This window comes from Mobula birostris, chromosome 12 (assembly GCF_030028105.1).
Source record: "Mobula birostris isolate sMobBir1 chromosome 12, sMobBir1.hap1, whole genome shotgun sequence".
Taxonomy (NCBI): domain Eukaryota; kingdom Metazoa; phylum Chordata; class Chondrichthyes; order Myliobatiformes; family Myliobatidae; genus Mobula; species Mobula birostris.
Window position 1 is genome coordinate 62278764 of NC_092381.1, and position 17271 is coordinate 62296034.

Consider the following 17271-nt stretch of genomic DNA (forward strand, 5'->3'; position numbering starts at 1 on the left):
TAGTTGACAAGTGCCCCGGTGGATCTGAAATACTATTCATCTTACCATTTGGAAAATTATTCAAACATATCACTAGATTTTCAGATGGAAGATATTGCATAGATTAATATGCAATAATGCTGATCAGCAGTGATAGTGATTTAGTGATCTGCTTGGGGTTTTTAATGGGCAGGTTACTGAGAATTTCAAATAGTAACTGGAACTAATCCAATATTATTCGTTAATGAGCAAAGAAAACTTAATAGTACTTTCAATGCTACTCTGTCAACATAATTTGTTGAAAGTGTCTGAATAAATCAGTGGAATTTTGAGTTTATAGATCTAACAGGAGTTGAGTAAGTGTTTTGACCTTGCCCCCTTTCCCAAATATGTTGACATCACAATTATAGCTCTGTTAATGGAGATTGCTGCATACTTTATTCATGTGATACTTTACAGCATATGTTGGCAGTCTAGATCATTTTTCACTTGATGTATCCAACTGAGACTTCAACTGACTACTTTGAGCACTCTTCTCTACAATGGACTTTGTTCTCTTAAACTCGACTTTGACTATAGAACTCAGACCAATTCCCCTTCATTAACCTGCTTCTGACTGGAAGCACTAATAATTGGGGCACTATGGTGGCGTAGCAGTTAGTGTGACATTGTTACAGTTCAGGGTATTCCAGAATTTGGAGTTTAATTCCAGCGCTGTTCTGTAAGAAGTCTATACGTCCTCTCCATGGAATGCATGTGTTTCCCCCATGTGCTCCGCTTTCCTCCCACAGTCAAAAGGCGTACTGGGCAGGTTAATTGGTCATTGTAAATTGTTTCGTGATTACGTTAGGGTTATTCAGGTTTATTGAGAGTTGCTGGGGCGGCATTGCTCAAAGGGCTTGAATGGCCAACTCTGTGCAATACATAAATAAATTTGGCGACAAGTTCAAATATTTAAACTAGGACCTTGTGTGTTGACTTTCTTTCTTTAGAGTTTCAGGAACTTTTATTTTCCCTTTTGAATTGTATTTGAAATTTCTTAGACTAAATGTCTTGCTTTCTGGAGTTGCCCTGTGTTTTTGGGATTTAATCTTACTCACCAAAAGGCAGAAGCAGAGTTAGGCCATTTGACCCACCATGTCTGCTCCACTATTCAATCATGGCTGATGCTTTTTTTTCCTACTCTTCAGCCCCACCACTCACCCTTCTCTCTGTAACCTTTGATGTCGTGTCCAGTCAAGAACCTATCAATCTCTGCCCTAAATATACCCAATGACCTGGCCTCCACAGGTGCCTGTGGTAAAAAATTCCTCAAATTCTCCATCCTCTGGCTAAAGGAATTTCTTTGCATCTCTGTTTTAAATGGACACCCTTCTATCCTCAGGCTGTGCCCTCTTGTCCTAGACTTCCCCACCATGGGAAACATCCTTTCAACATCTACCCTGTCTAAACTTCTCAACATTCAAAAAGTTTCAAAGTGATTTCCTCCCCCCCCCCCCCCCACCAATCCTAAATTCCAGTGAGTTCAGACCTAGAGCCATCAAACATTCCTCATATGATAATCCTTTCATTCCCGGAATCATCCTTGTGAACCTCCTCTGAACCCTCTCCAATGCCAGCATACCTTTTCTTAGATGAGGAGCCCAAAACAATACTCAAGTTGAGGCCTCACCAGTGCCTTATAAAGCCTCAGCATCACATCCCTGCTCTTGTATTTTAGACGTCTTGAAATGAATGCCAACATTGCATTTGCCTTCCGCACCACCAGCAGGTTAACCTTTTGGGTGTTCTGGACAAGGAATCCCAAGTCCCTTTGCATCTCAGATTTTTGGATTTTCTATCCATTTAGAAAATAGTCTGCACATTTATTTCTACTCCCAAGTGAATGACCGTGCATTTTCCAACATTGTATTTCATTTGCCGCTTTCTTGCACATTCTCCTAATCTGTTTAAGACCTTTTGCAGCCTTCCTGTTTCTTAAACACTTCCTGCCCTTCCACCAAATTTCATTATCATCTGCAAACTTGGCAACAAAGCCATCTATTCCATCATCTAAATCATTGATATACAGCATAAAAAGAAGCAGTCTCAACACAGACCCCTGCGGAACACCACTAGTCACTGGCAGCCAACCAGAAAAGGATCCTTTTATTCCCACTGACTGTCTCCTGCCAATCAGCCAATGCTCTAAACATGCCAGTAACTTTCCTGTGATGCCATGGGCTCTTAACTTGGTAAGCAGCCTCATGTGTGGCACCCTGTCAAAGGCCTTCTGAAAGTTCAAATATACAACATCCACTGCACTCCCTTTATCTATTCTACTTGTAATCTCCTCAAAGGATTCCAACAGGTTCATCAGGCAAGATTTTCCCTTAAGGGTGACATGCTGACTTTGTCCTATGTCACCAAGTTCTCCATGTAACAGTTGACTCCAACATCTTCCCAACCACTGAGGTCAGGCTAAGTGGTCAATAATTTCCTTTCTTCTGCCTTCCTTCTTTCTTAAAGAGTGGAGTGACATTTGCAATCTTTCAATCCTCTGGCACCATGCCAGAGTCCAATAACTTTTGAAAGATCATTACCAATGCCTCCACAATCTCTACCGCTACCCCTTTCAGAACCGTAGGGTGCAGTTCATCAGGTCCAGGTTACTTGAGTACCCTTAGGTCTTTCAGATTTTTGAGCAACTTCTCCCTTGTAATAGTAACTGCACTCACTTCTATTCCCTCATACCCTTTAACATCTGGCACACTGCTAGTGTCTTGCACAGTGAAGACTGATGCAAAATACTATAACATATAGAACATAGAATAGTACAGCACAGTACAGGCCCTTTGGCCCACAATGTTGTGCCGACCCTCAAACCCTGCCTCCCATATAAGCCCCCACCTTAGATTCCTCCATATACCTGTCCCTGGTAGTCTCTTAAACTTCACTAGTGTAAATACTCATTTACTTCATCAACCATCTCGTCCCCTGTTATTTCCCCAGCCTCATTTTCTAGTGGTCCTCTATCCACTCTCATCCAGCTTTTATTTTTTACATACTTGAAAAAGTTTTTACTATCCACTTTGATACTGTTAGCTAGCTTGCTTTCATATTTCATCTTTTCCTTTGAATGATTCTTTTAGTTGCTCTCTGTAGGGTTTTAAGAACTTCCCAATCCTCTATCTTCCCACTAATTTTTGCTTTATATGCCCTCTCTTTTGCTTTTACATTAGCTTTGACTTCCCTTTCAGCCACAGTGTACTATTTTGCCATTTGAGTTTTTTTTTTCATTTTTGGAATGCATCTATCCTGCACCTTCCTCATTTTCTCACCAGGTTTCATTGGGAATTTAACCACAATTCAGGTTCTTAACCAAAACAAAGCTTCATAACAAAGGTGTACATCTATGATTGTGTTTATCTTTATTTGCCTTCCCTTTACAGTTCCTGGCAATATTATACAGTTTTCACAGTTTTGATTCACTCATAGTTAAATTTATGTTACTGATTTCAAAAAAAAATCCAAATAGTTAACATTTGCAGTTGTACCAGGAAAGACTAAACTTACTGTTTCCATATTCTTTTTGCTGAAGTAGGGTCAGCTTTCTTTACCACTGTCTGTGCTATAGAGTGTGTCACACAATGCTATAGAATCTCTATGAAATTTGTTCCATTAAAATTAACAGAATGGAATTTGAGTTGGTTTTTCCATGGCTGGGTGATCATAGCTACCAGATTACCATGGATGTGGTAACTCCTGTCTTTACCTTTCTTCCTTCCTTTCTGAAACCCTTGTTCATTACTTCAGTCTCCCTTAGTCTTCTTGTTGCTGTGTATTTCCATTTATCTCCAATTTATTTGTTCAGTCTACAAAGTGTGTATTCCTCCTTTATTTCCTCACTTATTAGCATGATTGGAATTGGTGGCTTTGTACCCAGGCAAATTCATGGAGTAGGCCTTTCATCCTTCATTGATCCTTCACCGTGTGAGGGAAAGATCAGGGAGAGAATGATATGGAGAAAATTGCACAGCTGTTGTGTATGAATATCTGAAAAAAGATTGGGGAAGGATGAGTAGAGAGAAGAGTCAAAGATTACACTGATAAGGATGGGAATGAACTGGGGCAGATTATAATGGAGATAATTGGGTGAGAAGTTTGTGGGTGAGGCACTGAGATCAGAGGATGGGAGAAGATTAGAGTGGAAAGTCAAAGTACAGGCATATGGAATGAGTAAAGAACTGGAGGGAAAGGGTCTGTAGATGAAATAGTAAGGCAGGCAGGAAATCTGGGCTTAGAGAACTGGTGCATTGGGAAGAAAATTATAAGCACAGGGCTGGTAAATGGCTACTTGTAGTGGAAGAAAGTAGAAGATTATTAAGCAATGAGGTGCATGGGCAGATTGAAGGAGCAGCAAAGCATATTGGAATGCATTTTCCGAGATCGAGATGATAACTGAGAATGTTAAGCTAAAACCAGAAACTTGCCAAAAGGAAGAACTAGCCATGATAGAACATTAATTACTACAGAACTTCTCACCTGTGGCTAGACTGGAATGATCAGGAATGCAATATCAGAGGAGCAACATTCATCCTTCTATATCTTTTAATTGTAGAATTCCTTTTAAAAATATCTTCTGTCTGGGATCCTGCTCACATACTGATGACAAACAGGAGGGCTCTTGGTCAGGAAGCTTGTGTGACAAGGCCAAAAGCCAACTACAGCCGGCAAATGTATTGATGAAGGATGAGATCAAGACAGTAGAGCAGCCTCCTCCTAGCCCAAGAATCATAAAATCTTACAACGCAGAACCAGGCCATGTTGCTCATCTGATTCAGTTTTCCTCCAATGAAAACATTAATCCACCCTACTTTCCTATTTGCGTAACGTGCCCTTTTATGGAAGTAATGGACCAGCCACATTCGTGGCAAAGAATTCCAACCTGAATAAATGTATTTTTTTCTATTTCCTCTTAAGATTGGTTATTGAACCCATGGCCTTTCTGGTATTTATGACTCAGTAGCACACAAGATAGTCAGTTATTTTCCCACAAACCTTCAAGCAAGTTCCTATTTTTAGTGTTATATTGACTAGTCTATGAGTTACAATGGGAAAGAATCATGTTAAATTCATTACATCACTCATGTTTATGTAGCAGTAAAATACACAATCAATACAATGCAGGGATGTATTTGAAATTCTTCATACAAAACATTTAAAAAACATCTGTGCAAAAATACATGTGGAGAAATAAATCCTGTTACAATATAACCCACATTAAGTAATTAGCCACGAATGCTTGCCTTCTCTTTATAAACATATTATCCGTATCATTGTAAGATATACATAACAATAGATATTCAAAAGTAGAAAAGCACACCTCATCACAAAATATTTGCAGGAAGTGGTTTTGAAAATGAAAATGTCTGCGAGAAGTACAAATCAAATTCTGATCACACTGCGAAATCTAAATGCTAGTGTAATTTATGTTTCATCATTTAAAAAAAAACTTTATACAACCTCAGTGACTGCATGACATAGCAGCTCACATGCTCAGGAAAGTAATGTGTCCAGTTCTTTGTAAAGGAGTCAGTTGATGCTCTTTCAGTTACATTTTAATCAGATGTTTTGATAAGATTAAGGTCTGTTTGTCCTCAACATTGTTCATGAGAAGCTCCAACATATCCTGGCATTCTCTCCTTTCAGCATCGATCTGAGTATTGTTTTAAAGAATGGTGGTCCTCACTAACACCACAGTTTATTCACCAAATCAGACTCCCAAACACACAATAATCTCCCCATTAAGAAAAGTTGATTGTCATCTCAAAGCTTGCATGTCGGACCAATTTACATTAAATAGTTGCATAGCAACAAAAAAATAAGAGAAATTTAAACTTACTATTTATATAAATTTAAAAAATTCTAAATTATGAGTCTTGAATCAAACACGTTATAACTGTAGCCTTTTATGTTACCATTAGCATTTCCCCAAAACATATGAATTCAATAATAATCAAATCCAACTTTGCTAGAGAAATTCCAAAGAACTACACATTCCAGAGATATGCTTATAAAAGATGTCTTCAAAGCGTTGATTTTCGTTTTTAAAAAAACTGCAGAATTCTACTTGTTGCACTTTCATTTAAAAAAAGGTTTGTTCTGTGAAATTTGCTGCTAGTTATGCAAGGTTTATTTCACTAAACCACATACCTAAAGCACGTTTACGGTTGTATGGGATTCTGTTCATAGAAATAACAAACGTATGAAAGAAGTCATTAGGTAAAAAAAAATTGGTGCAGTTTACAAATAGTCTTTACACTAAAATACACTGCCCAGTGTAATACAGAAATTTACAGACATGAAACTCCTTGGCTCGTTCCGTGTTCTGGATACACAAAATCTCATCCAAGCCAATACCTGGATGACTACAACTTGTCTCGGCATTCTGTATTGGCAAAGGGAGGGGAAACATTGATCAACGACAGACCACAATTCAGTGACTCTTGTTGAAAGACCAGTGTGTATCTTAACATCAGATAGGTCTGCATGAGGTACAGCAATTGTGTCCTCCAACAATGAGCAGCCCATCAATCGAGTGAAGGCTGACTCTGGAAGAAAGGCCACGTGGAAGAGGTACAAGATAATATCAAACATGCAACCCAGCAAAATTTGGGACACAAAGGGAGCAATCAAGCAAATAAAAAGCATAGAAGGCATCCATTGCTGTTTAGTCAGGACCAGAGTACTAAATTGCTAACAGACTAGATGAGCTGTTATTATCATGTATATAACTCTGTTTCGTTCCCTATTTTCTTTCTAAAATCAGATTATACACAATTATAAAATTGTTGAAACAAATTCTAAGAATATATATTTTTATATATATGCATTTTGTTTTACATTTCAGCCCTAATAACAGATTCATTTGCCAACTGGCCATCACTGTCCCCCAGTAGCGTAGCCTGTACTGGGTCCATTTGCATTGTTTTATGGGATATGTGTGCAAAGATTGGCACATTAGTTCCACTTGGATGGCTTGCCATGGATAAATGATGAGAGAGCAATGGAGTATTTGCATCATGATTTGATCCTGAGGAAGGCAAGCTTGTCACGTGACCAGTACTTGTTGATCCACTTCCACTGCTAGGTGACCGGCTCTTTGGAGGTGGACCATGTGGAATGATTCGTGGCGGACCTTGCTGGTAATGGGTAGCTGAATAGGCAGCGTATCCTGCAGGCACCGGGTAACTGTTAACTTGAATAAATCTCTGATGCTGAGCTATTTGTGGACCAATTAGACTTCCAATCTGGCCCTGGGGTAGGCCCTGTGCTTGATATATATGAATTGGATACCTTGTGTTACTGAGATTACTAACTGGGCTTGCACTCAGAGATGTTGTCTGGGTTGTGGCATTACCACCAGATGGCGTTGTAGAACTGGTATGGCTTGATAGTCCTTCCCAGGATCTCAGCCTGGCATGAATGTCCTTAAATCGTGGTCTTCTGGCTGGGATCTCATGCCAGGTTTCTGTCATTAAATCATACATTCTAGAGGGGCAATCTTCTGGGCATGGGAGTACCTGCCTCTTACGTATCATTTCTATCACCTCTTGATTAGAAAATCCATAATATGGTTGCAGCCCAAAGCTAAAAATCTCCCATAGCACCACACCAAAAGACCAAATATCTGAGTCACTTGAGAACTTCCCAAACAGTATAGCTTCAGGAGGCATCCATCGAATTGGGAGGAGGGACTTATTCTGCACCCTGTAATAATCAGCTGCATATATTTCTCTTGAAAGGCCAAGATCCGATATCTTCACTCTTAGTTGCTCTCCAATAATGATGTTGCGTGCAGCAAGGTCCTTGTGAACAAAAAAGTGACTGGACAGGTATTCCATTCCTGCTGCTATCTGTATGGAGATGTGCAAAAAATCTGCATGGTCCAGGCTGGATTTGACAGTGCCGTCTTCATCACTGCTGCAACCAACATCAGAATGGGGTGATCTCATGATGAGAAATTCATGAAGGTCACCATGGTTCATGTACTCAAAGAGCATGCAGACTGGTTGCTCCTGGGTTACCACCCCAAGTAGGCAGACAACATTGGGATGATGGAGCTCTGACATCAGGGATGCCTCCTGCTGGAACTCTGCCCAAAGCTGAGAATTACCAAAATCCTTCAGGGTCTTTATAGCAACAAGCTGCGCATGATCCATTCCTGGTAGGTAAAGATGACCTTTGTAGATTTTTCCAAAAGCACATTCTCCTAGCTCTTCCATAAAACGAACAGCAGAAAGAGGCAACTCCTTAGCTTTGCTCTGCTGGAGAAATGGAAAGTAGATCTCATAAGTTTTAACATCAACACAATAAAATTTTAAAAATATATATAAATTGTATCATTGATGAAAGGAAGAGTTGAAGCTTTTTCTTTCAAAAACTGCTATAAATTAGATAACAAGCAGTTTGTTTCAAACTCTGCTTACAGAAGCACAATGTGAAAGTTTCAACAGCTGCAATGGATATCTTTTCACCCCACCCTAGGTTTCCCTGTTCAGGTTATGGCAGTCATGATTCCCTGTGTTATTTTACCCACATTTTTTAACCATTTTTAACCTGTATATCAATTAGATTTTGTGAAAAAGCTATTACATCACTACAAAGCCTAAGACTGCCCTCAAATGATGTCCAAGCTTGTACTTGCTGTGTATTTAATACTTCAGTAATGTTTGAGTAATATTACATATATATTGTTTGCTAAGCATTCTTTGTTTAAATGATTCATTACAAGTTCTATGTAAAGGTAGTGGGTGATAATAAATCATAATTTTTTAAAAAAAGCAGAAATTCCTGGCTACATTGGAAAAATAGTTATATTTGATTGCTCAAAAGATAACTGACTCGTGTATACTGAGCAAATTGAGCAGTACTTTAAAGCAAATGAAATAACCAATAAGAAACAAGTGGCAGTGTTGCTGAGTGGATTGGGTTTAAAGGCAAACAGTTTGCTTAGGAGTTTGACTGCTCCAACAAAACCAGCTGAAATTACCTTTGCTGATTTTGTGAAAGTAATGCAGGAACATTTAGAACTGAAGACCTTGTTGAATACAGAATACTTTAGGTTTCATAAGCAGAAACAAAACGAAGGGGAGTCCATTTCAGCGTAGGTGGCTGAATTGAAGAGATTGTCTAAGCATTGCCAGTTCAGTGATGGGCTTAATAGTGCATTGAAAGGTCAATTAGTTTGTGGAATCTTAAAAGAAAGCATTCCAAAACAGCTCATAACTGAAACACAACTTATATTTAAAAGAGCAGTTAAAATAGCTGTATCAATGAAAACAGCAGGTGAAGACACAATTGAGTTGCAGTCAGGAATGAAAGTGAGCGTGAACAAAATTGCAACACCTAAACAGAAACCAGCCTGGCTAAACAAATCATGTTGGTGTTGTGGCAGGGGCTCACATACAGTAGGTTTAAAGGAGAAAGCTGCAGAAAATGCAACAAAGTAGAATGTATACAAACAGTGCGTCAGGCAGACAAAAAGAAATGGACTGCATAGGGAAGAGAAAAAGATAAAAAGTCAAGTTGCAGTTTCAAAAAGAGCACTAATCTGCATACTTTTGATGAAAAATCTGGTAATGATGTGATTAACACAGGACTGAGTTGCCTTGAGAATTACAATGTGAAAACTAACGATAGGCAAGCAATATCACTTACACCAGAAGTGAACGGTAATTAAAATGGAATTGGACATTGGCTCTTATGTTTCAGTCATCCCACAAAATGAGTTTGTTTGGCATTTCAAAGATACTGAACTTTTAAGCCTGCAGATATCCAAACTAAGACTTTATACTGAGAAAAGATAACTTCTGTGGAAATGATATTCGTAACAGTGAAATACCACAACCAACAAGCCACATTCGGTTTGTATATGGTTAAAACATGAGGGTCAGTATTGTGGAACCATGATTGGCTGAGACAACTACAACTTGATTGGAGATCCACCCACTATTTGCATGCCACATCCCCTGTAAGAGTCAACTGAAAGTGAATTGAGAAAGATACTAGATGATGCCACATCAGTGCTGAATGATGGCAATGGAAAACTCATATGTATCAAAGTACAAAGTAAATTTTATTATCAAAATACCATATAGAACCCTGAGATTCATTTTCTTGTGGGCACACTCAACAAATCTACAGAATAATAACCATATCATAATCAAATAAAGACCACCCAACTGGGTATTCAACCAGAATGCAGAAAACAAGCTGTGCTAATGCTAAAAGAGGAAATAATAATATACATAAATAAGCAATAAATATCAAAAACATGAGTTGAAGAGTCCCTGAAAGTGAGTTCATTAGTTGTGGGAACATTTCAATGATGGGGCAAGTGAAGCATATCCTGCAAAGCTGCAAAACCAGCCTCTCACAAGGCAGATACATGTGGTGTCACAACCAGGTCTTTGAAGAGTTTGGCTGCAGCAATTGAGACCAAGAGGATAGCAACCAATTCCTTGCACCCTAGAATTACTAATGCTCTGACACCAGCAGCATTAGTCTGGGAGGAAGGGAAAACTAATCTCCTTCCTAAGCCAGAAACAGGACAGATGAACATGGTCCATTACTGGAAAATGCTGGTGGATATCACAAACAACTCACTTTTCCACCAGAAATTGCTACCACCAACCTCAGGCCGGACTTGGTTCTCTGGTCTAATTCATTACAGATTGTCTACATTGTGGAACTCACATGCTGTTGGAGGATTCAATGGCTGAAGCATATCAGGGCAAGAGGCTGCGCTCTGCAGACCCAGCAGCTGAAGCTCAACAACGGTGCTGGAAAACCAGTTTGTTCTGTGAAAGTGGGTTGAAGGAGATTTATAGCCACATCCACCATCAAATTGCTGAAGGAGCTAGGGATCCGTGGTCAGACTCTACAGCAAACTACCAGAACCACAACAGAGACAGTCACTGTCTTTGGATCAAGCGAAAAGACCTCTCCCAGGCTCCAAGATACATTAAGAGAGTGGGAAGGCACAATGGGGGCGGGGGGGGGGTGGAACTCTGGGATACCAAAGTCATTGTCGAGCCCACCTGAGATGTAGTGGGCTAATCAATGAAACAGCAAGAAAGGATGGTTCCCACTTCAAAGCCCCTGCATGTCAACCCTGTGCTACTTCCAACATCAAGGCAGTCTCGAGCAAGTGCTCATGATCCATGTGTTTTTTTGATTTTTTTGAAACTGAGTCCATTGGAAGTAGGAACATTTCAATGATGGGGCAAGTAAAGCTGTCCCTTTTGGTTCAAGAGCATGATGGCTGAAGGGTAGTAACTGTTCCTGAACATGACGGTGCGAGTCCTGAGACTCATGTAACCTTCTTCCTGATGGCAGCTGCAAGAAGAGAGCATGTCCTGGGTGGTGTATGTCCCTGATGATGGATGCTGCTTTGCTGTGACAGTGTTTCATATAGATGTGCTTATATTAAGGATAAAATAGAGTCCAAAGTGTTCCTCACCAGAAACACTCACAAAGGGCTTTCTCATTATAATAGGCTTACTTTTGGAGTAGCATCTGCACCTGTGCTCTGGCAGAAAGCTATGAACCAGGTGCTACAAGGCTGCTCAGGTACTTAGTGTTACCTGCATAACATCATGGTTACCAGTATGGATGACAAGAAACATCTTCAAAATCTCAGCACAGTTTCAAAAAAATTAGAAGATTATGGGCTCAGAGCACAATGTAACGTGTGAATTCTTTAAACCAAGCATTATTTACTGTGGTCATACCACCTTTGCACAATGATTACACGAGTGTACTGAGAAAATTCAGGCAAAGGATGAGGCATCTAGGATTTGTCAATTAGGTTCCTGCCCAACCTGGCTACTGTGCTCTACCCCTTGAATTCATTACTGCAGATGAGGAAGAAATGGCAATGGACAAAGCAGTGTGAGGTGGCTTTCCAAAAGCTAAAGGAAATGGTGACGTCAGACACTGTACTCACAATTTATGATTCACATTACCCAGTGAAGTTTGCCATGCACTATTCAGCATGCTAACACGTCCAGATGAAGGGTATCCAGAGCTGTCAGAAAGACTTACTGCAAACCCAGAATCAACTCCTACGAGCACCACAGAAGAGGCTCCAGAACCTGAGATTGTTTCACAGCCACAAGTCTCACCTGCCAAGTAGAGTGACCCCTCCTCCACCCCGTCAGGAAAGACATTATCCCATAAGAATAAGAAGCCTCCACAGAAATTAAATCTGTATGGGACAAATAAATATTTACTGTGCTCTAGATGTCTATATAGTAGTTATATAGTATATTGTATATATAGTTGAGATACATTGTACGTTGAGTTGGAGTTTAAAGCTAAACAGGAAGAAGTATTGTGTATTTAATATTTGAGTAAGTAATATTGTATATATGTATAATTGTTTGATTAAGCATTTGTTTAAATAATTACAGGTTATATGTAAAAGTACATAAATGGCATACGTCATCATGCTGCCACATCATAAGCGTGCTCCTCACTTAAAATAACATCAAAACTAAGACTCGTTCTCCTGGGCTCCCGTCTCTTTCCTGTAATTGGTTTTATGTTTTGGAGTTATAAAACCTAACAGGAATAACACTCTAAGATACTGAAGAGTGATCAGGAGCAAGAGTGCTGAACTGGTCTTCCTTTTTTTTTCTGGGTCAAAGACATTACAAAAATTGCAGACAACCCAGATGGGAATCAGCTGGCTTGGAAAAGGCCAAGGATCACCCAGGATTTGTTGATTTCTATGACTCAGTATAATGTAAAGCAAGAAAAATGTTTAATCTCTGAGCTTCTAAAGGGAGCTGTAATGACCATACTAACTTTAATGCAAGAGATTCAAGAACAGTTGTCAAGTATTTAACAAAGAACATGCTTACATTCCAGCTGTGATACTTCAGCCAGAAAGAAGTAAAACAAAGATTATATAGATCAAAACATTGACATTTACATTCTCTGATTGTGTGGACCCTCACCTATCAGTGGTGCAAGTCAGGGGAAATGGTGCTAATGGCATATAATTTGTCACTTGCATAAATTAACAGGTGGAAAATTGGGAACTATGAACACAGGGCCTCCCGAGCTACATTCTCAGCAGGTTCAGGCACTCTGCACTGGGACCGTACTGTTGGAATTTTTACTCTTTCAAAACCGATGGTTTGCTCAGAACTACTATGCCGTCAAGAAAAAAAAGAGAAAAGCAAGCAGAGGCATTAACCTCTCAAGTGACTTTGAGTAGGTTTTTCCAAAATAGCCCATATTAAACTAACTTGTAATAGGTGGCTTTAAAAAAAAAATGAAAAACACACATTGTGCTTCTAGCAGCACCTCATAACTCAGAATCTTGTTTTAGAGTACTAGAGGCTCTGCCACTTAATAAACACCATTAAGATCCTTCCAAAGCTGCAAAAGATTTGAAAAACGAACCCATGCATTGCATAGCAATGGCAGGAAATAAAGTTTCATTATAAGTGCACAGATGGTCTGTATTAAGAGCAAATCCTCAAGGGCAATGTTGTTTTAAGCTGACATACACTATATTATATACCCAGTAATAAAAGAAAATTGACCTCTCCATGACTCCTGGTGGATTTTATTTTTGTCTCTTCACACCGATACTGGATGACTATCAAAAGAGAAAAGAGGAGCCATAACTTTAGAGATCCAAGAAGACTTACATCTCAACAGGAGGCAGCAAATCTGCTTGGTTTTGTTTGACAGACTGGTCTTGTACTCAGCCGATCAAACTGTACAGCAAACGAAAGATACATACTCGGTTCCCAGCCAAGATAAACTGAACTCAGTGGAAGAAAAACAACTGACTCCAGACAGCCCAGATTTCTTCATTTTCTCTCCCTCTTTCTTGAAAAACCACTTATGTTAAGTACTATGCAAGTCTGGGTTTCATTTACTGTGTTTCGAAAAAGAAACAATTAAAGAGCCCATTTTCCATTGTTTTTTTGTTCCCTGGATCTTCACTGGATTCTCCTTTTAAAAGAAACTGAAATATAAACTGTTTATACATAACTTTAATTTTTTAAAAAAACTTATCATCTCTTATCTTCTACACAGAAAATAAAATTCTATATAATTAATCTTGCATTCTATAAGTGAGGATGTGAATTGGCAAAACCTGAGACTTACAGACCAGGAATAACTTTAGACTTTATTCATTCTGTTGGCCAATTTCAGCTGGAGCAGCCATGGGTTACTCAATTAGCCTCCGTTCTCCTGGGTAGGAGAAGAGAAAGGAAACAAAAGTTGGCTAAGGGCGCTGTTCATTATTCTAGTGCAAAGTATGCTTTCTGGCCATGGAAAAAGGATAAGTCTCAGCACTTATTGCATGTGCAGTCAAACAGATTGTCAACACCACTGAGATGGTTAATTTGAACAACAGTCATTTAGATGAAATACTAGGTAACTGCTGATGGCTTTTGAAGGAGTATGAATCAGGCACAATGATCAAGAGAATTGTGAAACAAAAACTGTTATGAGAAATTATAGATCAATCTCATTTCATCAGTTTTCAGAGTAGAACTACCTCACAGTCATGGATGAGGACGTAATAGTGCGAATCTCAGTTAACAGATAATTTAAAATACAATGTCAAAATCTATGAGATTATGACTGAGCACATATACATAAACCAAAGTTACTACACATACTAGCCTGGAAATTCAATTACAGGGGTGGTTCTGGGCCTGGTCCTGCAAAATTCAACTGTATCTGAGGCCCAAGGGATGTTGGCAGCAACTAAATGGACCTTACTTAGGAAAGAGGCCTTAACTTGAAGCATTAGGCCATTGTAGAGCACACAAAGGAAAACAGCAGCAAGTCCAGAAAAGTGGCTGGAGTGGATCTGGGTGCAGATACCAATGTAGATTATTGTGGAAACAAAAGGCTGGCAGAAGGAGACAAGAGCTCTTTGGAAGATTGGGGACAAGAGATGGAGGCAGGGAGGTTCATGACAAAGGACTGGGCCACAACAAAGGTAAAGTTTGGGAGTGAATTATGTTGGAAAAATAAAGTAAAAGGTTATGTAGTGAGTAGGGGAACTTGCCTAAGGTGACAATTAGCATAGTGGAGACAGGGGTGAGGAAAGGGAATTAGCAGGCCCCAAAGAAAATATATAAGTAAATGTATTAAAGGAACTACCCCAGCATCAAGCTATGGGCTCCTTAGGGAGGCACCCTAAGGTGCCCATAGAATCCAGTGCAATAAAAAAATGTTGTTATTCTGAGAGTGCTCAATGATAGCCTCGCTTTAGAACCACATGGTCAAATCTCCCCATCAATAATATAAACTCACATTGCAGCCATTGCATGCCTGATGCATAACTTGCCTCAATCACATAAGTATTATTCACAAAAGGGAGCACCTGATCAGATTTCCAGTGTAGCATAACTTGGTCCAGAAATAATAATTAAATAGTTCCACCAGAAAAAAAATGATTTTCTTATGTGTGGCACTGAAAAAAAAAACACATCCAAGCACTGTCCAAAGAGAAGCTTGAACTTCTTGTCTTCTGGGCTTTCTCTTGTATTTTCTCTGCTAATAATCTGTGTGAATCTTGCTCTCATTTTCTCAGCACAACATCATTCCCTTTGGTTGCAGAAATTTCGAGCCCAATATCTGTTAGATCAATACTGCCAGTCCAAGAACAAAATTAGCCCAATTTTCACACTTCCAGTTCTTGTTTCCTAAGGAAGTTGAATTTGTATTGCATCAATCTTTAGATGCCATCAATATACAGTCGTCCCTCCGTATCCACGGGGGATTGCTTCCAGGACCCCCCGCGGATACCAAAATCCGCAGATGCTCAGGTCCCTTACATAAAATGACGTTGTATTTGCATATAACCTACGCACATCCTCCTGTATACAGTACTTTAAATCACCTCTAGATTACTTATCATACCTAATACAATGTAAATGCTATGTAAATAGTTGTTATACTGTATTGTTCAGGGAATAATGACAAGGAAAAAAAGTCTGTACATGTTCAATACAGACTCAACCATTGTAGCTCTTCTGGGAACGCTGATGCTGCCTCAGCATGAGCCGATGCCGATTCTTCCGTGATCTTTAAGTTCTTGAGGCTGCAGCGCTTTACATAGCTAGCCTTAAGGTCCTTCCTCTCGCTCACAATACAAGTAGCAAATGAACGAGACGTGAGGCGAACAATGCTCAAACAATTAGTGCTGGAGAGAGACTGAGGATCTTTGAAATGGCGGGGGGCTACAGCAGGGTATGCCCACACATCACTTCATTCGCGTGGATTCAGCGTAGTGCTCGGCGTGCGGCAAATTCAAGTTTTGCTTTTTGGAACATTCTGGAATTTTTTTTTTTGAATATTTTCGATCCATGGTTGGTTGAGTCCGTAGATGCAGAACCCGCGGATACGGAGAGCCGACTGTACAAACCTTTATGATCAGAAACTTGTCTGTTGTGCTACAGGGATGAGATGCACATTTGTAATCATCAACTTCAGCATTTCCAATTACCCAGTCTCAGAGTGACAATGCTACAGAGACACAAAGTAAACTCGTCAAAGTGCTTTCCACATTTAATTCAAGCACTGCTGACAGGGAGGATCAGGACGAATGGAATTACCTTTCTTGTCGAACTCTTGCTGTTTCATTTTAGTCTTCACTAAAGAACTGGGGAGTATATATGAAGTGTTTACTCACCTGTGCTCTCAATACGATGTCCAATAAATGGTCATTAAACAGTTCACAGAATATATTACTTCATCTCAGACTCAAGAAGATCTTGCTCAAGTCTCAGTCCATAATAAGTTAGCTAATTACAGCTGGAAGAACTCCGAGTGATCTCAGAATGCACCATTTTACTGATTTGCTTTTAACTGAGAAACAGAAAAGCAAGTTTAAAATTTGTAAGAGGAAGTCCAGGAAGATTGAAGATGAAGATAAATCAAAATTGGATCATATGAAGTTCAGTTTGTAACAGTGTGAGGATTACTGGAAATGGGGAGGATTGAAGGAGGTAAAGCTCTTGTACGAGTTTGAGAAAAAGTTTTGAATTCAAGGGTAATAATATGGAAAGAAACAAGAAAGAAACACAGAACATTTTTTAATGCAAAATAAAGCAAGGAAGTTCATTAGAGAATAAATTGGTGATAAAGGCAAAGTTGCAATGCAGGGAAAAAGACTCAAGGTTTTGGTGAGTGGTACGGTTCTTCAAATAAAAACAGGATTTTTATTAAATCCTGCTATAACAACCTCAGATATAGATACAGAAG

General features: G+C 39.4%; 1 protein-coding gene and 1 long non-coding RNA gene across 5 annotated transcripts in view; one reads left to right on the top strand and one right to left on the bottom strand.

Moving 5' to 3' along the window:
- LOC140205967 (uncharacterized) overlaps window positions 1-17271 on the top strand; it is a 144946-nt gene that overhangs the window by 8606 nt on the left and 119069 nt on the right. The gene's annotated exons all lie outside the window — the stretch shown is intronic.
- Window positions 3378-17271, bottom strand: part of ror1 (receptor tyrosine kinase-like orphan receptor 1) — a 286759-nt gene continuing 272865 nt past the window's right edge. For 3 of the 4 annotated variants that reach the window (XM_072273893.1, XM_072273895.1, XM_072273896.1), the window contains exon 9: window positions 3378-8288. In XM_072273893.1, the coding sequence (XP_072129994.1) occupies window positions 6861-8288 (1428 nt within the window). In that variant the 3' untranslated portion in view covers window positions 3378-6860. The remainder of the gene's footprint in view (window positions 8289-17271) is intronic. The other variant, XM_072273894.1, reaches the window with a different exon arrangement.